The following is a 26768-nucleotide window of genomic DNA, read 5'->3' on the forward strand; positions in this document are numbered from 1 at the left end:
CCTCCCAAAGTGTTGGGATTACAGGCGTGAGCACCCAGCCTCTTATAGATATTTTTTAGGAAACACGTGCAAGTATTTTTCCAAGGTAGGTACCAAAAAGAAAGAAAAAGACGATGCACATTGTACGTTTTAATAATTGCTAACAAATTGCCCTCAAAAAAGCTTGTACCAATTTACCGTATCATTAACAGCATGTTTCTCCACATCCTTGCCAACACTTGATATTATGAATCCCTAAAAATTTTGCAAATTGCCATGATGGGGACACTAAAAAAAAAAAAAAAAAAAATTTTTTTTTTTTTTTTTCTCAATTTAGACCAGGCGTGGTGGTTCACGCCTGACTGCTTAAGTCCAGGGAGTTCAGACCAGCCAAGGTAACATAGTGAGACTTCATCTCTACAAAAAATTTAAAAATTAGCTGGACATGGTGGTGCACACCTGTGGTCCCAGCTACTCGGCAGGCTTGAGCCAAGAAGTATGAGGCTACAGTGAGCTGTGATTGCACCACTGCACTCCAGCCTGGACAACAGAATGAGACTCTGTCTCAAAAAAAGATAATTTTTCAATTTTATGAGAGAAAATATTATATTTTAATCTGCATTTTGCTAGTTACTGAGTTTCAGCATCTTTTTCATGTCTATTTTTGTTATTTGCATTTACTGCTTTATTTTATTTTTTTTCTGAGACACAGTCTCGCTTTGTTGCTCAGGCTGCAGTGCAATGGTTCAATCTCGGCTCACTGCAACTTCCACCTCCTGAGTTGAAGCGATTCTCGTGCCTCAGCCTCCCGGGTAGCTGGGACTATAGGCGCGCACCACCATGCCCGGCTAATTTTTGTATTTTTAGTAAAGACGGGGTTTCACCATGTTGGCCAGGCTGGTCTCGAGCTCCTGACCTCAAGTGATCCTCCCACTTAGGCTCCCAAAGTGCTGGGATTATAGGTGTAAGCCACCATGGCATTTGTAAATTATCTTTTCATATCCTCCTTTTCTATACAGTGGTTTGCCTTTTTCTCAGTGATTTAAGAGGGTTTTTTTTCCCCCATATCTTTTGGATATTAATCTTTTGTTATACAGTCTCCAGAGTTTTTCTGGCAGTTTGTCACTTGTGTTTTGTTGAATAGATTATCAATTTTGATATTGTCAAATATTTTCCTTTGTGGCTCTTGGATTGCTCTTTGAAGCCCTTTAGTACCCTATGTTCTCCTACATTTAAAAAATTATTTAGAGATATTTTTTAAAAGTTTAGTTCTTCAATTTATGTGGAAATTAATTTTGTGAACAGTCTGAAGTAAACACTGACCTCATTTATTTTTCAAATGAATAACTAATTGTCCAAGCACTGTTTATTATTTTGCCCTACTGACTTCAAATGCCATTTTCTATATGAAATTCCCATACATACATGAGACTGTTTCTGTACTCTCTCTTCTGTTCCATTGCCTATGCTTATCTCAATACCATATAGATTTAATTTTATGGTTTTATAATATACTTTGATATAGGGAAAATCCCACCCCCTTTATTTCATTTATAATATAAAGTTCTTAAAAAACTATTCTTCATTGTTTAGCTGCCTGATTCTCACTTCCTACTTCCAGATGACAGGGTTCCAGATGACAAAGAGGTAAAATTAAAATTACCCATAGGCAAGACAAAGGAGCATGGGAAAATGAGGGAAAGGAGACAAAAAAAAAAAGAGAAATGCTCTTAAGGTGGGACAATTTTCCCCTTACACTTCAAGAAGCAACTTTATGTATCAATATTTTGCCATATTCAAAGTAAGGTAGATTTTGTGTGTTTAGGATATTTCAGCCACTGTCTAAATCAAAGGTGTCTCTGACTTTCATTGCTAGCTAGTTACCAATGGCAGAAACCATGTAAACAAAAAAATGTGAATGGAAGGGAATAGAAAGAAACATGAATCAATCAATGTGAGAACATGAACAAGAACTAGAGAGAATAGAGACATGGTGAGACAGAATAACATACTTGTATTCTTCTTGTGGAACCAAATGTAAGGAAGTCAAACCTCTGAGCTTAGTGCATTCATTGTATCCTGGGTTCTTTGTTATCTCTGTTTATAGTCACTTGATGTTTCATATGGAACATAGAGAGGTTGATTCTTTACTGGATAATTGAAGTGACAGAGAAAGGAAAAGTACTATTAGGAATTATAGTAATGAGTAACAGAAAATACCATTTACTTGGAGGTAGGTTGGTAAGCATTAAAAAGAACTGAGTGAGCTGGGATCAAGCCACTGTACTCCAGCCTGGGCGACAGAGTGAGACTCTCTCAAAACAAAACAAAACAAAACAAAAACTGAGCAAAAAAGTGTTTGTTAGTAAAATACGCACACTAACATAACCTTTAAATCTAATCATTGTACATAATAAGATTATATTCAACTTAAAATTGTATCTGTTTTCATTGTAAAGCTAATATTACACAAGTGGGAAAAGCTGTCTCCTAGGCAAGTGTGGTTTTAAGTCAACAGTTAATTAAATTACTTACAATGAATTTAGTTGTTCCTGGTTGAAAAGACATGTTGATAGGGCACGGTGATTATCAAGGGACTTGTGTCCAATGCAGTGTGGCCAAAGTTTCAGGGCTCAGTAAACAGGAACAGGCAATAATAAAATCCTTTAACAACCACTCACACAAAAATATCCTAATTTTTTCATGGTGCCAAAAGGGAACATTGTGATTTCCTGATCTTCTTTTAACTTGCCAATTTGTAATTAGCTGCCTTATGTTTAAAATCAGACTATTTTTCCTAGTGAAGCAACAATTGGGTAAGTTTTATTTTACTCAAAAGTACAATAAAAATGTATTTTACAGCCATTTCTTCCCTTGCTTACATTAGGTTTACGGTTAGAAAAACACTCTTAATTCCATTTACCATAATGAGATTATTTACCATTACCAATAGCAAACGAATGAAAGATACATTTTCTAAAGCAATGGAACACTAATATTTTAGTACTCTAGTTGTCCCTACTGAATCGGCATTTTAAAATGTTCGTAACCTGTCAGCTTCATGAAACCTAACAATCTTATTGGTTTAAAACATTTTTGTAAACTTGAAAGTGTAGCTTGTGATAAACAACAAAAAAGAAAAGAAAAATAGCGTTAACTATTTTACGTATCAGATGAATTAACATGAACTGTAGGGCAAGCCTTCTGTAGGTGGAGCTCATCCGATAACTGTGCTAAGGAACCTCCTGCCGAGTTCCTTGCTAGCTGCTCGCTCGCAGCGTGGTCCTCGGCCCCGACGCGCGCTTCCGAGCTTGTTCCGCAGCGGGCGCTGAAGAGAGGCGGCCGCGTCCGGACGCTCTGATGCGGTTGCGTACGTTTTCAGCGCTTCCCGCTCTCCACCGGTTGGACTGAGGCTTTTAAACTGCCGTCTGCTCCCGAGTCCGGCTTCCTACTCCGTCTGGTGCCCCCTGGTGCTCATCCCCTCCACATCTTGAGTAGTTGCGAGGAGCACAGGGGTCCAGGCCGACAAGGATGCTTTCAAGAAAAACATTCCATGGCGGCAAGCCGCATGGATCCACATTTCCCGGGCCCAGAGCCTTTGTAGACATTGCATGTGGACATTCAGGAGCTCTAGAGAAAGAGGGGGTGTTGTTTCACGAAGCCGCCAAGCAGAAGAAAGGTGGAAAATAAGTTTCAACCAACTACAAAGGCAGAAGTCAGCCCAGCCCCCCAAGTGTGGTCAAAGACCCATAGATCCGTAGCCCTTATCTTTTCTTGAATCCACCGCTCCCCCAACCCCCCTTTTATTATTTTTCAGACAAAGCAAAGATAGAGTTCACTAGGATCCCCGATTTCAGTAAGGCAGCCCTTTTTTGAGAGCCAGAATATCCGTCTCGGCCAGGAGCTGAGAATGTGGCCTTAATTGATGAGGGGAGGAGGATGGAAGATAATCCTCCCTGTCTCCTCCTCCAATCCATTTAATCAATATTAATTTCATGCACAATCTTCACAAAGTTTCTTTTCCCCTCCTCCGACTCAGAGCTCAGGCTCCGGTTATCCTGCTCTGCCCTTCCCTTCCACCCTCACAGCCCTGCAGTCACTCAACACTACTGCGGCTCTCTCCATTAAAGATGAACAACAGATCATTTTTCATTGCATGGCAACCCTAAGAGCTCTCTAGCTTAGTAGAGCATGATGGGAGTCTTTCCATCCCCCCCCACCCGCCCGCGCGTTCCTCTTCTTTTTTTTTTTTTTCCCTTCCTTTCCTTCTTCCACAATTAATCCCTAAATAATGATTTTCCTAAGCTCGCGCGGACTTCGGGATGGGGTTGAGCGACCCGTGATGACGCTCCCATCAGCCTTTCAGAAGGGACGGTTTCCAAAGAAAACTACAACTCCCACGAGGCATTAGGCTACAGCAACCGCAAGGCGTCACGGAAGTCGTAGGCACTTTTCTTCTAGGTCCCGTTCATCCCCGCCAACCCGTAAACTATAAGTCCCAGGGTGCCTCGGGGCTAGCACGCCTGCGCAAAAGCCCCGGAGCGAGGTGGGGGGTGGGGCTGCTCCGGGCGGCGGGGGGCGGGATCCGAGCGGGCTGTGTGGAGGCTTCAGACTCCCGGCGCCATTTAGCGCGGAGAGTTTCCCGGGTGGACGCGGCTCCTCTCTCGGCTACTCCGCACCCCCATCTTCGGTGACAGAAGGCGCCTGGTGGGGGTGACTGCTCTTTTCTCTCCCTATTCCCCCTCACCCAGTCCTCTAGGTCTCCTCTCCTCTTGCCTCAGAGAAGCAGCGGAGCTCGGGCCCCGCGGTGAGCGGCCCTCCCCTCCCCGCCGTTCCCTCCTCCGTCAGCCCCCGGCACCGGCCCGGGAGGAGACGGGTTTGCCAGGCCTGGGGCGGGCGGGGAGGCCTCGGGGAAGGGGGGGCCCGCTCCTCAGGCGCCGAGGCTCCGAGGCTCCGGCCCTTCGCCTCTGGGCGATGGGCGACCTGTGAGGCCGGTCCCCATCGCTGGGGGCGCGTGTGGGAGGAGGCGGCCGCCCGAGTGACCGGGAGCCGGGCCGCGGCCTTCCCTCGCCCGCCTCGGCCCCTCCCACTCCTCTGCCCCGGGGCTGCCACCGCCCGGGCGTCGGACCTGGTCCCGTGCTCGCGGTGCCGCCGCCCTCTGGGCCTAGCCCGCCCAGCTCGGCGAGCGGCGGCAGTGGGAGCCGCGTCCGCCGCATCCGCCTCGACTCGGTGCCGGCCCCGGGCCCTCCCCTCATGACTGCGGCGCCTCTGCTGCCACCGCCCGCCCGGCCGCCGCTCGCCGCAGGATGGATGCGGACCGTGCGGCGCTAACCCCCGTGGCTCAGCTCCCGAATCGCCCGCCTTCGAGCCCTCCTCGTGAGCCGCAGCAGCCTCGGTGCCAGCAGCCGCCGCAGCTGGGCCCAGCGGTCCGCCTGTCCCTCGTCGCGGCTTGTCAGTGCTGAGTGAGGCGTCGTCCGGGTCGGCGCGAACCCGCCCGGCCGCGGTGCCCTGCAGACCTCTGCGCGGGCGGCTCGGCCCTTCACGCCCTTTTCATTCACGAATCCGAGCCCGCTCGCCTCTCTCCAGCGAACCGACCATGTCTGGCGGCGCCGCAGAGAAGCAGAGCAGCACTCCCGGTTCCCTGTTCCTCTCGCCGCCGGCTCCTGCCCCCAAGAATGGCTCCAGCTCCGATTCCTCCGTGGGGGAGAAACTGGGAGCCGCGGCCGCCGACGCTGTGACCGGCAGGACCGAGGAGTACAGGCGCCGCCGCCACACTATGGACAAGGACAGCCGTGGGGCGGCCGCGACCACTACCACCACTGAGCACCGCTTCTTCCGCCGGAGTGTCATCTGCGACTCCAATGCCACTGCACTGGAGCTTCCCGGCCTTCCTCTCTCCCTCCCCCAGCCCAGCATCCCCGCGGCTGTCCCGCAGAGTGCTCCGCCGGAGCCCCACCGGGAAGAGACCGTGACCGCCACCGCCACTTCCCAGGTAGCCCAGCAGCCTCCAGCCGCTGCCGCCCCTGGGGAACAGGCCGTCGCGGGCCCTGCCCCCTCGACCGTCCCCAGCAGTACCAGCAAAGACCGCCCAGTGTCCCAGCCTAGCCTTGTGGGGAGCAAAGAGGAGCCGCCGCCGGCGAGAAGTGGCAGCGGCGGCGGCAGCGCCAAGGAGCCACAGGAGGAACGGAGCCAGCAGCAGGATGATATCGAAGAGCTGGAGACCAAGGCCGTGGGAATGTCTAACGATGGCCGCTTTCTCAAGTTTGACATCGAAATCGGCAGAGGCTCCTTTAAGACGGTCTACAAAGGTCTGGACACTGAAACCACCGTGGAAGTCGCCTGGTGTGAACTGCAGGTAAAGCCCCACCTACTTCTTTATTTGACGGTCCTTTGGATCCCAAATTTGGCTCGGCGAAGCCAGTTGATCGAGTTCACCCTTCACTTGGCATTCTCTGTTGGACTCCGAGTGGGAGGGGGAGGCCAACTTTTGAAAGGGGCTGAAATTAGGAGAATGTGGAGCATGTGCCTAGGGGTTGGGATAGGATAAGAATTACTGGTAGCCAGAGGGATTTGCTACCGGGCAGCGGTGGTGAAGGTCATCTTAGTACAAACGAATTGTCTCCTGGTTTAGAGTCTGGCAGGAAACTTGGAATGAGTGGGGAAGTTGAAAGTACAGATGCTTCTTCCTCTGTGCATTTCAATCTCATCAAAGGCTCTGCAGTGATGAGCTGCGTCTGGGTGTAGAAGCGTGTTTCCATTCCTGAGATCAGGCTGTTCTTTTTAAATGAGAACAACCTTGTACCTTTGGATGTATTTTGCTTGATGGTTGCACAGGCATTTAGTATAAAATAATTATTAAAAAAAGACTCTTCTCTGCCCCTTTTGGATGTTTGATGTTGTTCTACCTAATGATGCTTAAGCCTTACAGTAGCAGCATTGCTCTGACGTTGTTCATTAAACTAATGTCTTTCAGCCCATTCACTATACAGCGAATAGTACAGGAGCCCATGCAAAATTGTGTAAGTGCTTTGAGAGTCGTAATGTCATCATCATTGTTTTAATCTTATAAAATATCTTTAAGCTAAACTTTCCCAAGAGTCCGAAGGAGTCGCAACACTTCCTTTTTTAACCTCTAGTGGTGTAAATAATGGTGTGTCATTCCGGTTGACTAGTACATTCTAGGTTTAAACAGCTGAGTTTGGGCTACTTGTTGCTTGACTTACTGAAGCAGCTTGCTTAAATATTACCCTGACTGGGCATAGGTGAACATAGGTTATTAGTAGGAGCAGGTTTATGCTGAAGGAAGTCAGCCACATTATGCATACATAAAAAATGCCATTATTGATAGTAATCTTGCCAAGAATATAGACCAGCCTGATACAGGATATGAAAATAACTGAATGATCTTGGAACTTATTTTATCCATGAACTAATATGTTAACACGTAACCCTTTGAATGTCAGGTTCCAAATAACTAAGGCCATATCAAATGTGAAATTAACACAGCATGTGGAAGTAAACTTAAAAACTAAGAAGTTCTTTACAAACATAATCATTTCTTAACTTTTACAGTTAATGATGTAGAACTTCTAAGGTAGTGTGAAATTAAAACTACTCATTAATTTTATAGTATTTTAAAATTGAAAAGGTGACAGATCTTTAAAAAAAAAAACCTCGTCAAACGAAAACTGTTCATTTTGGTCAGTCATATTCAAAAAACTTAGTCTGGGCCAGGCACGGTGGCTCACGCCTGTAATCCCAGCACTTTGGGAGGCCAAGGCGGGTGGATCACGAGGTTAGGAGTTCGAGACCAGCCTGACCAACATGGGGAAACCCCGACTCTACTAAAAATACAAAAATTAGCCGGGTATGGTGGCGCGCGCCTGTAATTCCAACTACTCGGGAGGCTGAGGCAGGAGAATAGCTTGAACCCAGCAGGTGGAGGTTGCAGTGAGCGGAGATCGCACCATCGCACTGCAGCGTGGTGACAGAGCGAGACTCCGTCTCAAAAACAAACAAAAACAACAACAACAAAAAAACTTATGTCCGATTCCTTTTGGTTTACAGGCAGAAATTTACAGGTAGACACATTTCTTTCTTGTACTATCGATGCTTATTGATACTGATGCTGGAATTTTATTCTTCCATTATAGTTTTATATTTGAATAGGTGCTTTTTAACAATTTTGTTTTCCTTAACCGGTTACCTTACTTTTTTAAGACTGGACCCAATTACTTGTTGAGCACTTTATGAATTAATTTTGTTAGTTTTAATTATTTCACTTCTGAGACTTCTCAGCATGTGATGTGTGTTTTCCTTTTATCACCTGGAATTTTCTGATACTTTATTATCTTGGAACTGATAATACAGTGAAAAAAACTTAATTTGTCTAATGTCACGATAAAAACTTTGTCTAAGCTTCTCAGGTTTTCTTAGAACTCGTAACTTTTTGGATTTTTAATTCTCTATCTAGGCATGGGCATTACCAAACTAAAGAAAATCTTACATCGCATATTATTTTTGAGTCATTTCAGGATTTGGCTGCAGAACTAGATGAATCCTAGCTTATTAAGTGGTACCTGGTTTAGAAACTTCCATGTCATTTGTCTGTGCTTCTGTAATTTTTTGTTTTGATTTTGAAAAGATTATCTTATCTGAAAAATCCTTTATAGCAGTAGTTAGGCAGTATTTTTGGTTTTTTGACCAGGACACTTGCACTACATGCCTAATAAAGTATTCAGTGGGTCAGTGTTTGAACTTTTATCTTTGGAGCCAGATTAAAGGACAAGCCAAGGGATTACTAAAGCACTGGAAAGATAGAAACTTTTTCGCTAAATGTATCCTTTTAATATACATATATTTCTGAAGCAAGACAGGAGAATATTGAGTTAAGTTGTTGAGTTAAAAATCTTAGTGTATTGAAACTGGGAGAAATCTTAGGTTATCCTGCCCAGCTATTTATTTGACAAATAAGGAACCTGAAATCATAGAGCAGGTAAATAACTTGATTAGGTAGATGAAGAGCAAAAGCTAGTTAGGATCTAATAATTTGGGAGATGATAAAGCATTTTTAGTCCAGTAGATGCTAATAAGTCATTTCAAATGAAGCAATATTGTTTTGGTGTGGAAGTGGCTGTTGGATTTCTGGAGAAACCTGGTCCTTATACCCATGGCAAATTTCAGGCTTCTGTTTTGGGTGTTGATTTTTATCACTTCAAATTGAGATATAAATAGGCTTTTGTGGATGGGTGAATATGGTATACAAATCAAGCTATTTTCTGCCATGCTAATTTTTTTAGAGTCATGTTATGCTATGCATTGCTCTTTAGTAAAACAAGCATCAATTCTTTTTTTTTTTTTTAAAAAGAGACAGAGTCTTGCTCTATCTCCAGGCTAGAGTGCAGTGGCGCGATCTGAGCTCACTGCAACCTCCGCCTCCTGGGTTCAAGCGATTCTCCTGCCTCAGCCTCCCAAGTAGCTGGGAGTACAGGCGCACCCCACCACACCCAGCTAATTACAAGCATCAATTCTTAGTAAATAATACCTAGGTAATATTTTGATACCACAGGACCTTCAGTAATTACCGAGATGTTTAAGATGCAGATTTCTTTAACTGGTTTTATTAGACAAGTAGTGCACCTTAATTTTAATATTTGGTTGTCTTGGTCAGAAAATATTACTGTTGGGCTCTATCTGCAGAGTTTACATTGCTTTTCTAGAAAGGGATCTTGTTTTTCAAAAAAGATAGCATAATTTCCTTTAAGAAAACATTGATGGAGCCGGGTGCGGTGGCTCATGCCTGTAATCCCAGCACTTTGGGAGGCCGAGGCGGGTGGATCACGCGGTCAGGAGTTCGAGAACAGCCTGGCCAACATGGTGAAACCCCATCTCTACTAAAAATACAAAAATTAGCTGGGCGTGGTCCGCACGCATGTAATCCCAGCTACTCGAGAGGCTGAGGCAGGAGAATCGTTTGAACCCGGGAGGCAGAGGTTGCAGTGAGTCGAGATCACGCCAATGCACTCCAGCCTGGGTGACAGGGTGAGACTCTGTCTCTAAAAAAAAAAAGAAAAAAAAGAAAGAAAGAAAAAGAAAACATTGATGCACAGATTTAAGAATGATTTATTTTAAGCACCTTCCCAAGTTGCCTCTGAAGAGTTCACATGATGCGTTATATGTTGATGAGATTGTTTCCACATCTACCTGAAAAGAGAGGTTAAATCATATTTTTGTTGAAGCTCCAATATACTTAACTGCCTATTTTTCTCTGTCTTTTATTAAGACTGTGTGTCATGAGTACATGACATTAATATTTTGTGAATAGTTTAGCAGTGTTACAGAAATGGGATGTGGTTCTGTGCTTAAGAAACCATCATTTATTTCTTTGCTATAGTTCTTAAAATATCTAATTGAACTGAATCTCTCTATTTGAATGTTGGTGATTTTTTCCCTCTTATCTTTTAAATTTGTGCCACATTCCTTATTTTTTAGGATGAGAATCAGCGTAACTTTCCGTCTCAGGGAATAGTTTTTGGAGTTTGTTCTTAAATCCTCAAAGTCACCGATTAGGAGTATTGGCAAATTTTTTTCTCTTACCTTTTTTCTGACCCATAGTAACACAGTCTGAGAAGTAATCTAAAAACCTGGAAAGAGGTTGTTTTTGTGTAAAACAAACCAGGAATCTATTGTTGCTTTGTGACAATTCATTTCTTGACATTCAAATTCTGATGTAAGAGCCTAGTCATTTAAAATTTATCTTATTCCACCAGCAGCTTATCAAAGAATTTCAAAAAAATAAAAAATATATGTATATAAATATAAATAAAATTCATCTTAGTTCATCCCTATGGAAACATTCAACTAAAACTGGGCTCTCATTTTCAGAAATCATCCTAAACCTGTTATTTGGGTTTTCTGGTAGTTTTTACATTTTTTTAGATAAAGCTGTAAAAGCAGCAAGAGTAGCTGTACTCAATTATCATTTCTGAAAATATTTAGCATACTATGAAATAATTCATAATTACGATTAGTACACCTTTGCTATACCAGTTCTTTAAATTATATTGATAATTTAAAGTATATATTTAGTAACTTGCATTTTATTTGAGTTTTTTTTTTTTTTTTTTTTTTTGTTTTTGAGACAGAGTCTCACTCTGTCGCCCAGGCTGGAGTACAAGTGGCGCGATCTCGGCTCACTGCAACCTCCACCTCCCGGGTTCCAGCAATGCTCCTGCCTCAGCCCCCTGAGTAGCTGGGATTACAGGCGAGCGCCACCACGCCCGGCTAATTTTTGTATTTTTAGTAGAGATGGGGTTTCACCATGTTGGCCAGGCTGGTCTTGAACACCTGACCTCGTGATCTGCCCGCCTTGGCCTCCCAAAGTCCTGGGATTACAGGCTTGAGCCACCATGCTCAGCCGTTTTGTTTTGTTTTAAAACCTGGTCTGCAGGAATAGGTGAGACTTAGCATGACCTCAGTTTATGTTTGAAGAGGCCATTTTTCTGCCTTGTAACGTAGTAGTTAAGAACTAGATTGCCTGGGCTCAAATCAAGGCTCAGCTACATAATTGTGTCACCTTGAGCAAGTTTTGTGCTAGTTTCCTGTCTGTAAAATGGGTGTAAAAAAGAGTACCCATTTTATAGAGTTGTGCTGATTAAATGAATGAACATATATAAAACATGTAGGATAGGGCCTGCCACATAAATATTAACTGTGATGATGCAGCATCTTTTTTAGGTTGTCCTTTTGAGGGAATCTGCGAAGATTTTGTTTGTTTATATTTATGCTTGAAAAATCATATAGCAAAACTTAACTACTGTTCTTGGAGGAGGAGGAAAGCAGGTATTGATCTTTATGTTACTGGTGCTTTTAAATTCCTTAGCTCTACCTGGCCTTTGCCTAACATTTTAATTTTGTGACCCATCACCCAAATGCCAATCTTTCTGAACTGCTTATTTTCAGAATCTGCTAAGATCCTTGTCTCATCTTTGCATGTATCTAGAAAGCATATTTTCTTTTGGTGGATCTCATATATAATTCTTACAGTATTTATTTATCATATTGAAATTGTTTATATATTTTGTCTAATCCATTAGTCTTTGGAAAGTTCACTATGGTGTAATAGAATACTATACAATGAAAAGGAGCACCAAGGCAGAACCCTTGAGTTCTAGATTACCCAATTTTCTGAGCTTTGAGTAAGGAACTTAATCTATAATGCTCATTTATTAGCAATATGTCTTACTGATTTAGGATTGTTGAAGATCCACTGAAATACTATGTGAATGTACTTTGAAAAATGTTGTGTTATATAAAATATAACAAAGAATACTTAAATATTCATTTAGAAGGCTATAAATTGTCACCTGTTACAAATGGAATATATTAAACTTAGTTGGATTTTAGGAGCTTTTTGCTTTGTCAACTTAATTTCTCAAATCTTAACAGGGGAGCTTTTCAGTTTGAAGAAACATTGTCAGAAGCTCTTAATATTTTATTTGGAAGATGATTATGCCTTTGACAGGTAGCAGACTTAATTTTATATGTAGTTTTTGTTGTTGTTGTTGTTGTTGTTGTTGTTGATGGGGTCTTGCTCTGTCGCCCAGGCTGGAGTGCAGTGGCGTGATCTTGGGATCTTGGCTCACTGAAACCTCCACCTCCTGTGTTCAAGCGATTCTCCTGCCTCAGCCTCCAGAGTAGCTGGGATTACAGGCACCCACAACCACACCCGGCTAATTTTTTTTTTTTTTTTTGTATTTTTAATAGAGACAGAGTTTCACCGTGTTGGACAGGCTGGTCTCAAACTCCTGACCTCAGGTGATCCACCTGCCTTGGCCTCTCAAAGTGCTGGGATTACAGGCATGAGCCGCCGTTCCTGGTTTATATGTAGTTTTTAAAAGATTGGTTATTTGTGATTTTTACATAAGAGGAAAAGCATCAGTAAGCTGTGGTTTTGTGGCCAACTTAATTGATCATATAATATCTCCACCTTCACTTATATTAATTTAGATTTTTCAGGTGGGGTTTCATAAATAATTTACTTTTTAGTGTTGTGACTTGAATCTTGGCCTTGCCAAATTACCATATTAAATACATTATGCTAAATGAATATGTTGGAATGATTTTTTAGAAGAGTCCTCAGATAAGCTGTTAGTCATAACAAGCAAATAATTTTCTCAGGAATGTAAAAATTCTTAAGAATTTTAACAGTTTTAGTTTAAGAGTGTTTGGAAATTTGCTTGTTGTAATCATCATACTCAGGTTAGTTAAGACAAACCACACTGTCATTCCTGCAGATACCTTTTGTGCAGCTGAGGTTCAGCTTCTCAGAGACAATATTATTTTTGTCAGTAGATACGTGGTAGATGGTCTAGTTAATCGAACACACACTAATGTATAAACCAAACAGTGAGAAATGAAATTAATTAGTGAATCAAATGATTAATGTGCACATTCTCTGTTACTAGATAGAGATTAACAGATTTCTTGGGATAAGATCATTTTCATGGCTAAGAGTTTTGAGCTGCATAACCTGATATATCTATCTTTATGTGGATCATCTCCTTCCATGGACTGGTAGATTATTGTGGATTAAGGTAAATCGGGAAATGCAACAGATTTATCTCTTTAACATGCTAAAGAGTTACTAGATATCATTGTCATATTAAAATGTTCTTTGAACTCTCCATATTGCCCCTCTCACACACAGTCATCCGTCAGTATACACAGGAGATTGGTTCCAGACAGCCCCCACCCCAGGGTACCAAAATTCACAAATGCACAAGTCTCTTAAATAAAATGGGGTATTTTCATATAACCTACAGTAGTACATCCTCCTGTATAGTTTATTTTTTTAATTTAATTTTTTTTTTTTTTTGAGGCTGAGTCTTGCTCTGTTGCCCAGGCTGGAGTGCAGTGGCACAATCTCAGCTCACTGCTACCTCTGCCTCCTGGGTTCAAGCGATTGTCATGCCTCAGCCTCCCGAGTAGCTGGGATTACAGGCACATGCTACCATGCCCAACTAATTTTTGTATTTTTAGTAGAGATGGGGTTTCATCACGTTGGTCAGGCTGGTCTCGAACTCCTGACCTCAAGTGATCCATCTGCCTCTGCCTCCCAAAACGCTGGGATTACAGGTGTGGCTCCTCACGTATAGTTTAAGTCATCACTAAATTACTTATAATACCTAATACAATGTAAGTGCTATGTAAATAGTTTTTATACTGTAGTGTTTTAAAATTCATGTTGTTTTTTATTATTGTATTTTGTTATTGTTTTTCCCCCCAATATTTTCATCTGCAGTTAGTTGAATCCATGGATGCAGAACATGTGGATATGGAACCTGAGGATGTGGAGGGCAGACTGTTCTTATGTGTGGAAAGTAGAGAGTAACTGAAGAGTTGAGTTTTAAACAGAGAAGTTAATTGGTTAGATTTGCATAGCAGTAATTGCCCAAAAATAGATTAAAGGCATACAGGGGGAAGTGTAGAGATTCCAATAGTCCCCGCTCTTCTTCTTAGGGGATAATGGTTATTTTTTTCTCCTGCTTTTCATTTTTTTTTTTGAGACAGAGTTTCACTCTTGTTGCCCAGCTGGAGTGCAATGGCGCGATCTCGGCTCACCACAACATTTGCCTCCCGAGTTCAAGGGATTCTCCTGCCTCAGCCTCCCGAGTAGCTGGGATTACAGGAAGGCGCCACCATGCCCGGCTAATTTTGTATTTTTAGTAGAGGTGGGGTTTCTCCATGTTGGTCAGTCTGGTCTCCAACTCCCGACCTCAGGCGATCCGCCAGCCTCGGCCTCCCAAAGTGCTGGAATTACAGGCGTGAGCCACCACTCCTGGTCCGTATTTTTATCTTTTGGTTCTGTTTACTTTGAGGTTTGCAAGACCTCCCGTGGATACCTGAAGCTACAGACACTACTGAACCCTATGCATACTTTGCTTTTTCCATCCCATAACCCATTAGACTAAGTGACTAAAGGACGAGATGGGTGGGTGGCATTAACAGTGTGAATATGCTGAACAAAGGGATGACATGTCCCATTCGAGATTTCATCACACTAGTCAGAATGGCACACAATTTAAAAGTCATGAATTGTTGGCTAGGCGTGGTGGCTCACGCTTGTAATCCCAACACTTTGGGAGGCCGAGGTTAGTGGATAACCCGAGGTCAGAAGTTGGAGACTAGCCTAGTCAACATGGTGAAACCCTGTCTCTACTAAAAATACAAAAAAAAACTAGTGTGGTGGTGCATGCCTGTAATCCCAGCTACTTGGGAGGTTGAGGCAGGAGAATCACTTGAACCCGGGAGGTGGAGGTTGCAGTGAGCCAAGATTGCGCCATTGCACTCCAGCCTGGGCGACAAGAGGGAAACTCTGTCTCAAAAAAAAAAAAGAGAAAGTTATGAATTGTTTATTTCTGGAATTTTCCATTTAATATTTTTGGACGGTGGGAAGTGAAGCCTCAAGTAAGGGAGGGCTACTCTAGTTAGGATATGAGTGTGAGATTTTTAGGACCTAAACTAGGGAGATAATAGAAGGAATAGAACATTTAGATATTTAGGAGATAAAATATTTAGGGTTTAGTGGATAATTTAGTGATTAATTAGTGTTTGGAGGAAAAACGAAGCATGGATAAGAGGTTAGGGGATGATAGTGCTGTCAACTGAGAGAGAAAAATCAAAGGTTTTTTTTAAGTTTTAAGGTTTTTTGTTTTTTAGATGGGAGGAGGTATGGAGATGTATTCAATTGGACATGTTGAGATTGAGATTCTTATGTAATCTCCAGTAAGAAGTTCAATAGGCAGTTGGATATATTACTAAAACTTGAAGACTAGGTCTGAGATGAAGATAAAAGCTGATGATTCCCAAAAATGTCTATATTAGTTGTAGCTGAAATAATGGAAGTAAATGAGATAAGCTAGGGGGAGGATATGAAGAGATAGAAAAATTAGAGAGGGGGAGAGGGAAGAGTAATGGTCCTCAGGCAAAATAGTAACAATTACCAAGGGAATAAAATTTCAAGAAAATAATACATCAGAGAAGTTCTATTTTCATAGTAGTAATTGTGGAGAATGAATTTAACAAGTAGTAGTAAAGAAATGTAGTAGTTAGGCTGTTGAAATTGTTGCACTTGGCTATTAACAAATCATTAACACAGCACGGTGGCCCACGCCTGTAATCCCAGCACTTTGGGAGGCTGAAGTGGGCGGATCACCTGAGGTCAGGAGTTGGAGACCAGCCTGACCAACATGGAGAAACCCCGTCTCTACTAAAAATACAAAAATTAGCTGGGCCTGGTGGCGCATGCCTATATTCCCAACTACTCGGCAGGCTGAGGCAGAAGAATCGCTTGAACCGGGGAGGTGGAGGTTGTGGTGAGCCGAGATCGCAGCATTGCACTCCAGCCTGGGCAACGAGCGAAACTCCGTCTCAAAAAAAAAAAAAAAAAAAAAAAAAAAAGAAAGAAAAATCATTAACATTCCCACTGAGAAACAGCCCTGACAAAAAGAAATTTAAAAAAAAGTCACTAACAATTAAATTTAAGGTTGCCTCAGTAAGGGGGAGGTTGAATAAGAGAAAAGCACATAAATACATGTAAGTCACTGGTAATGCCCTAGATTTCTGCACTGTTCACTATCTAATACAATATCCACCAGCCTCAAGTGGCTATTTCGCTCTTGCCACCCAGGCTGGAGTGCAGTGGCGTGATCTTGGCTCACTGTAACCTCTGCCTGCCAGGTTCAAGCAATTCTGCCTCAGCCTCCTGAGTAGCTGGGATTACAGGCACGTGCCACCACGTCCAGCTAATTTTGTATTTTTAGTAGAGACAGGGTTTTGCCATGTTGGCCAGGCTGGTCTGGAACTCCTCCGGTGATCCACCCATCTCAGTCTTCCAAAGTGCTGGGAGTACAGGTGTGAGCCACCGCGTCCAGCCTTTATGTGGCTATTTAAATTTAAATAAATTAAAATGAAATTTTTAGAACTTCATTGTCCTGTACTAGCCACATTTCAAGTGCTCAGTGACAACATGTGGCTACGATATTGGATTGCACAGATAAAGAACATTTTCAGGCTGGGCATGGTGGCTTATACCTGTAATCTCAATACTTTGGAAGGCTGAGGCAGGAGGATTGCTTGGGCCCAGGAGTTCAAGACCAGCCTGGGCAACATAGCAAGACCCTGTATACAAAAAATTAAAAAATTAGCTGGGCCTGGTGGTGTGCATCTGTAACCCCAGCTACTTTAAGAGACTGAACTGGGTGGATTGCTTGAGCTGGGGAGGTCAGGGCTGCAGTGAGGCTTGATCATGCCACTTGCACTTCAGCCTAGGTGACAGAGCTATGACCCTGTCTCAAAAACAATTTTTTTTTTAATCATTGCAGAAAATTCTTTTGGAATGTGCTGTATCCAGATCTTGGGTCAAGTTGTGCTTTTAAAAAATATAACAATATGAAGACTGTGCATGGTGGCTCATACTTCTAATCTCAGCACTTCTGGGAGGCCGAGGTGAGAGCATTGCTTGAGGCCAGGAGTTTAAGACTAGGCTGGGCAATGTAGCAAGATCTGGGTCTCCAGAAAATTTTAAAAATAAAAATAATAACTTTATCCAAAAAGTTCAACTTTAACCATAAAGTTCATCCTTTTAAAGTATATAGAGTGTTGTTTTTAGAACTGAAGTTACACATTTAAATATGTATACTCTATTAATAAAGAAAAAATAGTTATTTTTTGGGAAACTGTACAAAGGATGTTATCACATACATGCAGAATTAATAAAGGTTAACAATATGTCATAGTTACTCAAAATATTTGGTGACCTTACAGTTTCAGAAGAAGGGAAAATTTGCAGTGGGTTTAATGAGTGGATGAGAGGAAGTTTAGAAAGTAGAGACAATAAGTGTAGGCTGGGGTGAGGGTTGAAAAATTACATATTGGATACAATGTTCACTATTTGGGTGATAAGGCGATAAGGTTAGGTAACTAGAAACCCTAACCTCACCATTATGCAGTATATCCATGTAACAAACTTGCACATGTACCCCTGAATCCATAATAAAATATATGTATGTAAATAAAAATTAAAAAATAAAACCATGAACAAAATAAGTGTAGGCTGTTTCTTCTGGTAATTTTAAATGAGTAAGTTCAGGGAAGGTTGGGTACAAGGATGAGATGGATAGATGAGCTCGAAAAGGTCTTTAAAAGTTGAAACATTGAACTGTCATGTTTTGTCTGCTTTGGTATCTATCCAAGCCAATTACTGCTTTAGCTTTGATTATTCTTTTTTTTTTTTGAGACAGTCTCGCTCTGTCACCCAGGCTGGAGTGCAGTGTCATGATCTTGGCTCACTGCAACCTCCGCCTCCTGGGTTCCAGTGATTCTTCTGCCTCAGCCTCCCGAGTAGCTGGGACTACAGGTGCACACCACCATGCCCAGCTAATTTTTGTTTTTTTAGTAGAGACGAGGTTTCACCATGTTGGTTGGGCTGGTATTGAACTCCTGACCTCATGATCCGCCTGCCTTGGCCTCCCAAAGTGCTGGAATGACAGGTGTGAGCCACCACACCCGGCTTATTTTATTATTATTTTTGAGATGGAGTCTTGCTCTGTCGCCCAGGCTGGAGTGCAGTGGCATGATCTCAGTTCACTGCAGCCTCCGCCTCCCAGGTTCAAGTGATTCTCCTGCCTCAGCCTCCCAAGCAGCTGGGATTACAGGTGTCTGCCACCCCACCTGGCTAATTTTTGTGTTTTTAGTAGAGACAGGGTTTCACCATGTTGGCCAGGCTGATCTTGAACTCCTGACCTCAAGCGGTCTGCCCACCTGGGCCTCCCAAAGTGTTGGGATTACAGGCGTGAGCCACCGTGCCCGGCCCTAGATGTTCTTTAGATTAAAATAGTTCATTGTGGTCAGACAGGTTCATGCTCTCTTACACCAGGGGTAATCCATACTTGGACACACAAGAGCTTATGTCAAAATATGGCAGATTTCTTAAAATATTCCTGTTGTGGCAGACTCTCTGGGTTGATAGGTTTTTTTTTTTTTTTTTGGAGACAGAGTCTTGCTCTGTCGCTCACGCTGGAGTGCAGTGGTGCAGTCTTGGCTCACTGCAACCTATGCCTCCCGGATTCAAGCAATTCTCCTGCCTCAGCCTGCTGAGTAGCTGGGATTACAGGCGCGCGCCACCATGCCCGGCTAATTTTTGTATTTTTAGTAGAGACGGGGTTTCACCATATTGGTCGGGCTGGTCTCAAACTCCTGACCCTGTGATCCACCCTCTTTGGCCTCCCAAAGTGCTGGGATAACAGGCATGACCCACCACGCCTGGCCGGGTTGATAGGGGTTTTCAGTCTTACCTACACATGCAAATCTCCTTTCCCTCTGTAATCCCCAAATTTAGACTTTAATTCTCCTGTCTTTCAAGGGGAGTTGCCTTACTCTGTGTGGGTTCAGGGTGAGGGAAACTTTTCAGCCAGTTTATGCATTGAAGTACATTGAAGTTTATCAGGGAATTTCTAATAATAGTAAACTTAAAATGGAAGGCCTTGGAGTTGTAGTTGTTTACCAGAAGAGTTTTTGGCTTTTTCTGCATACTTCTACACACCTCTTACCTCCCTTCCTAATTGATAGAGACAGATTTTTATCAGGTCACACATGGAATCTGCTACTCCCTTTGAATTCAGGTCTGTTTGCTTCAACGACGTAACTGAGAAGGACCACTCTAGATGGCTCCTTTCTACCTAGACATGCTCTTTTCTACCTAGACAAAAAAAAAGCCACCAGCCATTAATAAATGGTAAACTATCAACTTAAATATTTGTTCTGCCTACCCAGGCACCCTACTACATAGAGGGGCTAGTTTAGGTTTTAGTTTGGTGACAAATTGTTTGTGTTGCATTGTATCAGGTTTTTTTTGTTTGTTTGTTTTTGAGGCAGAGTCTCTCTCTGTCCAGGCCCAGGCTGTAGTGCAGTAGAGAGATATATTGGCTCACTGCAACCTCCATCTCCCGGGTTCAGGCAATTATCGTTCCTCAACCTCCCAAGTAGCTGGGGTTACAGGTGCTTGCAACCATGACCAGCTAATTTTTATATTTTTAGTAGAGACGGGATTTCACCATGTTGGCCAGGCTGGCCTAGAACTCCTGACTTCAAGTGATCTGCCCGCCTCGGCCTCCCAAAGTGCTGGGATTACAGGCGTGAGCTACCATGCCCGGCCTGCTTGTATCGGTTTCTTTATGTCTCCACAGATTTTTTTGTTTTCATGGACATAAGTGGGGAGCATAGAGATATTTTGCTAGTGATCATCCTCTGGCTAAAGCATAGTTTGATTTCTGTGATAAGAATCTTGACCATATTCTATCCCTCATAGAAGGGCAGAAAAACTGCCATATTACCCATAAATACCACTATTATAGGCTTTCACAAATCTGTATTTACTGAGTGTGTACTTGGTGTGAATACCTCATTAATGTTTTAAACATCTGCCATTCTTATTCTCTTAATGAGTAAAGTTAACTTCTTCAACAACCAGTACTTAGCTAAATATTACACAATATAATTTTTCCCTTTCTTCATGTAATGGATGAAGTGTTTTTGTTTTTGTTTTTGTTTTTGTTTTGAGACGGAGTCTTGCTCTGTCACCAAACTGGAGTGCAGTGGTGCAATCTCAGCTCACTGCAACCTCCGCTTCCCAGGTTCAAGCGATTCTTCTGCCTCAGCCTCCCGAGTAGCTGGGATTACAGGCACGCACCACCACACCCGGCTAATTTTTTGTATTTTAGTAGAGATGGGGTTTCACCATGTTGGCCAGGCTGGTCTCAAACTCCTGACCTCATGATCCACCCGCCTCAGCCTCCCAAACTGCTGGGATTGTAGGCGTGAGCCACTGTGCCCAGCCTGGATGTAGTATTTAAAGAAAAAACAAAAAACTCTTTACTGTGAAATACTTTCAAACATAACAGTTGTCCCAGATTTGGCTAGAAGCTACCTTCCGTTTCCTTTTTTTTTTGACAGATTCCCACTCTGTTACCCAGGCTGGAGTGCAGTGGCACCATCTCTGCTCACTGCAACCTCCGCCTCCTGGGTTCAAGTGATTCTCATGCCTCAGCCTCCCAAATTGCTGGGATTACAGGCGCATGCCACCACGACCGGCTAGTTTTTGTATTTTTAGTAGAGACAGGTTTCGCCATGTTGGCCAGGCTGGTCTCAAACTCCTGACTGACCTCAAGTGATCTTCCCGTCTCAACCTCCCGAAGTGCTGGGATTACAGGTGTGGGCCACCATGCCTGGCCCCTTCTGCATCCTTGTTATTAACATGTCCCTATCATTTTTTTATGACATCCTTACTTTCTGTACAAGATGTTCTCAGTTCATTTTATTATTCCCCCACCCCAGTCCTGCAGCAGCAATTTCTCCTAGAGCCCTGGTTCTTTTTGTTGTAGAAAGGTATTCAGAAAAATCTGGGTGCCAGGTGTGCTCGGCTACTGGGCCTGTTTTCGGTGAAGAATTAGTGTCTTAGTTCGTTTGCGCTACTATAACATAATATATAAAGAACAGAAGTTTATTTCCTCGCAGTTCTGTAGGCCTAGAAGTCCAGGCAAGACAGAGGCATCTGTTGAGGTCTTTCTTGCCACGTGCTCACATGGCAGAGGGCCTCAGGGCAAGAGAGTGTGAACCCACTCTCAAAAGCCTTTTTTATAGCTGCATTAATTCATTCATGGAGGCAGAGCCCCACTTCCCAAAACACTGTTACATTGCATAAGTTTCTTTTTTTTTTTTTTGAGACGGAGTTTCACTCTTGTTGCCCAGGCTGGAGTGCAATGGCGTGATCTCAGCCCACCACAACCTCCGCCTCCCAGGTTCAAGCGATTCTCCTGCCTCAGCCTCCCTGAGTAGCTGGGATTACAGGCATGCGCCACCACATCTGGCTAATTTTTTATTTTTAGTAGAGACATGGTTTCTCCATGTTGGTCAGGCTGGTCTCAAACTCCTGACCTCAGGTGATCCACCTGCCTCGGCCTCCCAAAGTGCTGGGATTATAGGCATGAGCCACTGCGCCCGGCCAGCAATTAAGTTTCTGATACATGAATTTGGTGGGGAGGAAGCATTTAGACCATAGCAGTTAGGAAATATTTATAAGTAAGCATGTGTGTTTTGGATTTTGAAAATTTAGTACAAAAAAGAAAAGCATTTGTTTTCAAAAAATTGGATTACATATTGAAATGATGATGTTTAGATATATTTGTTAAATATATTAATCTGTTTCTTTTTACATTTTTAATGTGACTACTAGAAAATTAAATTTCATTTAGCTCACATTATGTTTCTGTTGACCATCGCTAATTTAGACTATTCTATTAAAATGCTGTGAAAGTTGATGCTACAGCATATTTACTACTTCCTTTTAAAAAATATCTTAATACCTTCCTTTTTGTGGTTTCTTGCATTAGCATCCTCTACAGGCCATAATTCTTTGCTGTTGCTGAACACAGAAATTTGGGGTTTTAAACTCTTAGTGGTTTGTGATGCTTTTCATACCAGATTGTTAAGAAAATTGGAATCCTCATTCTTTAAAATATTATCTTTTGTTATTTGCCAGCATGTCCAGTAATCAGAAATGGCATTTCTTTATGGCTTTGTTCTTTGAGAACTTTAATTGTTGTTAAGAGAATATTAGAAGTGTTTACTATAAATATCTTGAAATATTTGGGAAATATTTTGGTTTATTTCAGATAAACTGCTAGTGTATGTTTGGAATACGTTAAATGCATAAACTTACTGCTTTATATTTTCTTTTTTTTTGGAGACGGAGTCTCGCTCTCTCTCGCCCAGGCTGGAGTGCAGTGGTGTGATCTCAGCTCACTGCAACCTCTGCCTCCTGGGTTCAAGCGACTCTCCTGCCTCTGCCTCCTGATTAGCTGGGACTACAGGCGCATGCCACCACGCCCGGCTAATTTTTTGTATTTTTAGTAGAGATGGGGTTTCACCGTGTTAGCCAGGATGGTCTCCATCTCCTGACCTCGTGATCCGCCCACCTCTGCCTCCCAAAGTGCTGGGATAACAGGTGTGAGCCACTATGCCCGGCGCTTTATATTCTTTAGTAATTTCTGGCCATTGTGGCTCCTTAAGCTTGTTAATTAATTTAGTGTCCATATTCATATCTTAATGATACTGAGAAATTGGTTAAATTGGTTTTTGGTGTCTGTCTCTTGCTTATGAAAGATAAACTGTAGTTCAGCTATTCATTAGCATTGAGTTTTTCTAGAACAGTTAAATTTTTTTGTTTGTTTTTGAGACAGGGTCTTATTCCGCCCCCTGGGTTCAAGCGATTCTCCTGACCCAGCCTCCTGAGTAGCTGGAATTACAGGGGTATGCCACCACGTCCAGCTAATTTTTGTATTTTTAGTAGAGACACGGTTTCACCATATTGGCCCGGTTGATCTGGAACTCCTGACCTCAGGTGATCTGCCCGCCTCGGCCTCCCAAAGTGTTGGGATTACAGGCATGAGCCTCTGCACCCAGCCTTAACTGCTTTATTTTAATAAAGTTGTAATATATTTGAGATGGCAAGACCATTCTCTTCAGACTGTTAATGGTAATTTTTTAAAATTATTTTTTATTTTTAGACTGGGTTGCACACTGTCACCTAGGCTGGTCTTGAACTTCTAGCTTCAAGCAATCCTCCTGTTTCAGCCTCCCAAAGTATTGGGATTACAGGCTTGAGAAACCCTCTTAATTTAATGACTGCAGAAGCTTACTTTTTTTTTTTGCATAAGGGCCTTTGATAGTCATTGTTTATGGCTACAAACTAATTTGATTTTGACTAAATTATCTGAGTTATAAACTTCATTTATTTCCACCTTAGTTATTGTAACCATCCTTAAATCATACACAAAAAAGATGCTTTAAAAAATTAGTAAAACACTCTCGTTATAAAAATTAGGAAATCAGAGGAGGAAAAAGGAAATAAAAAATCACCTGCAGTCAGTATCTTTATCCAGAGATAAGCATTGTTACTGTGTGTGACACACTGGTTTCTGTGTGTTTGAACTCTGTTTTTATAGTTATCGTTATATTGTATGGTTGTACAGTTTGCCTGTTTTACCACATAGCAAAAGCATTTTCCCATTTAAGAACTTGAGGTTTTTAGATTAAAAAGCAGCAAAATATTTGTACACAGTAATCATAATTGGGGTGTGTGTGTGTGTGTATGTATGTATGTGTGTGTGTATGTATAGGGGTGTGTGTATGTATAGGGGTGTGTGTATGTGTATGTATGTATGTATGCCACCATACAGCTGCGTAATTATGTGTATACATACGTATGCACACACGGTTATGTTGCTGTATGGTGGCATCATTTGCCTGATTTACCTTATAGAAAAACCATTTCCCACATTAAAATTTTGAAGTTATATATAAAAAACACTTGAATTCTTGAGTATATATTTTTTTTAATTCTCAGTAAGAGAAAATTAGAATGTTTGTTCCACAGATGCAAACATTTAGTTAGAATTAAATCTAGTAAATTGATCATTGATACATTTGATGGCTCTGAACAGAAGTTTAGAAGTCATGGTTGATATATTACAAAGCTAAATTATTTTTTTCACTTCCAGTCTTTGTTCAGAGATTTGCAAGAAAGTCCATTCACTGCTTCGCATATAATTTGGGGTATTATCAGTAGTTTGTTTTTAGAACAGTGGTACTGTGTGGTTCAGAAATTTGTAAAAGCCAAGTGTTAGGGGGTTTAATAACAGTACATTGTAAGTTCTTTGAGGAGCTGGGCATGGTGGCTAACACCTGTAATCCAGCACTTTGGGAGGCCAAGGCGGGCAGATCAGCTGAGGTCAGGAGTTCGAGACCAGCCTGACCAACGTGGAGAAACCCCATCTCTACTAAAAATACAAAATTAGCCGGGTGTGGTGACGCATGCCTGTTATCCCAGCTACTTGGGAGGCTGAGGCAGGAGAATCGCTTGAACCCGGGAGGCGGAGGTTGCGGTGAGCTGAGATTGCGCCATTGCATTCCAGCCTGGGCAATAAGAGCAAAACTCCATCTCAAAAACAAAAAAGTTCTTTAAAGAAGTTTAGTTTCATATATTGACTAAGCTATAGGGGGAAAAGCCTTACTGTGCCTTTTCCACTTCCTACCCACTCAATCTAACCTAAGTTGGCTTCCTTTATTTAAAGTGTTAAATCTACTCTAGAGCATACCAAAGATATTTTGAAAATATAGGAAATTCTTAATGCATTTAAAAGGAACTACTTCCCAGTTTTTTTCCCATCATAGAAGTAATGTATACTCAGCGATATCTTAAAAAACAAGGAAAAATAAAAACGAAAATAACCCCACTGAAGTTTCATCACTAAAAGACAATGTCGATATAGCATTTAGAATGTTTGCCTGTTCCTCCCTCTCATGATGGATTTTAATATTTATTCACCAAATGTTTATTGTACTCCTATGTGCTTGAGGCTGTCTCAGGTAGCAAATAGAGAAAAAAATTCTGCCCTTGTGAAACTTATGTTTCAGCGGGATCATAGGTGTATGTTTGCAATTTTATATCCTGAACATTTTATAATTCAGTATAACATAAGAATTAGTATAAATATTTTTAATAGCTGCTTGACAGTTCCTTATGTGCATATGCCATAATTTCCTTCATTTCCCCGCAGTGTTAAGTATGTTATTTTTGCTATTGTAAATATAGTGGACGAGGGTCTTACTCCACAAGGTTGTAACCATGAAATAATATTTCTGTTTTATGAAAACCAAATTTAATCTGTGTTGTATCCTTACCTAATTGAGTTGGCCATTATTTCCCTGCACAAATCCCCCTCCCTCTAATCCTTGGTGAGCTTCGTACATTCCAGAACTTTATCAGGAAAGGGCTTTCCTCCAGTCTTTCACCTACACCGCTTGTCATTGACATGCCCATTTATGTAAGTCTGGAAGGTTTCTTTAAGGCCTCGTTACAGAGAATATTGGGTAATAGGATCTTTGCATAATTTTCCGAAGGAAAGTTTTTACCATTATTGTCTCTCCCTTCTCCCTGCAGCTCCCAAGGAGGGTGAGTGTATTGATCTTTTCTGGATGAATCCTCTAATCCCTTCCTTTCCTCCAGCATCTACCTCTCAAACTCCATTCTCATCCCCTCCCTCTTGAGTATAATCCAACCAAACTCCTTCCTTTGGGCCTGGACTTTCTCAGACAGAAGCCAGCTGAGGAGACTGTCTTCTAATTGCTGGTTCTAAAATAACAGTCTTGAGGCTAGAGGCCCACAAGGGCTTGGAATAGGAGAAGGGAATTTGCCTACTTAGCCTTGTGAACAAAACACTGATCAATACCTCAGATTTCACTGTTTAGAACTATTTTCTTAGGATTAAATTTCAGAAATGGAATTACTGGTTCTAAGGGCATGATAAGGGCATGAACATTTAAATACTTTCTATTCATTGTAAGATTGTTTTCCAGAAGAGTTATATAGATTTTCAGTGTCCCAAGTGAGAGTTCTTATTTTATTAACCCCATTTATCAATACTGTTAAATATTTCATAAACTATAGTTTATGTCTGCAGAACTTCCCCCATATGCTTTGATAATAATAACTAATTGTATTTCCTCTTTTGTCTTTTGTTGTATTTTTGCCTTCAGGTGCTTTTCTCCCCTAACCAGTTTTCATAAGTTCCTTATATCAGAATGAATCCTTTTATATTTTCTGCAAATATTTTTCAATGCCGAGAATTTAATGTCAATAGTATATCACTGTTTATACCATCAAATTGGTT

The 26768-nt window shown here is 41.9% G+C and overlaps 1 protein-coding gene across 42 annotated transcripts in view; it reads left to right on the top strand.

Moving 5' to 3' along the window:
* Positions 1–311: 311 nt before the first annotated feature.
* Positions 312–26768, top strand: part of WNK1 (WNK lysine deficient protein kinase 1) — a 161835-nt gene continuing 135378 nt past the window's right edge. For all 42 annotated transcript variants that reach the window (XM_034935104.3, XM_034935107.3, XM_034935109.3 and 39 more), the window contains exon 1: positions 312–6334. In XM_034935104.3, the coding sequence (XP_034790995.2) occupies positions 5576–6334 (759 nt within the window). In that variant the 5' untranslated portion in view covers positions 312–5575. The remainder of the gene's footprint in view (positions 6335–26768) is intronic.

Source organism: Pan paniscus, chromosome 10 (assembly GCF_029289425.2).
Source record: "Pan paniscus chromosome 10, NHGRI_mPanPan1-v2.0_pri, whole genome shotgun sequence".
Classification (NCBI taxonomy): Eukaryota; Metazoa; Chordata; class Mammalia; order Primates; family Hominidae; genus Pan; species Pan paniscus.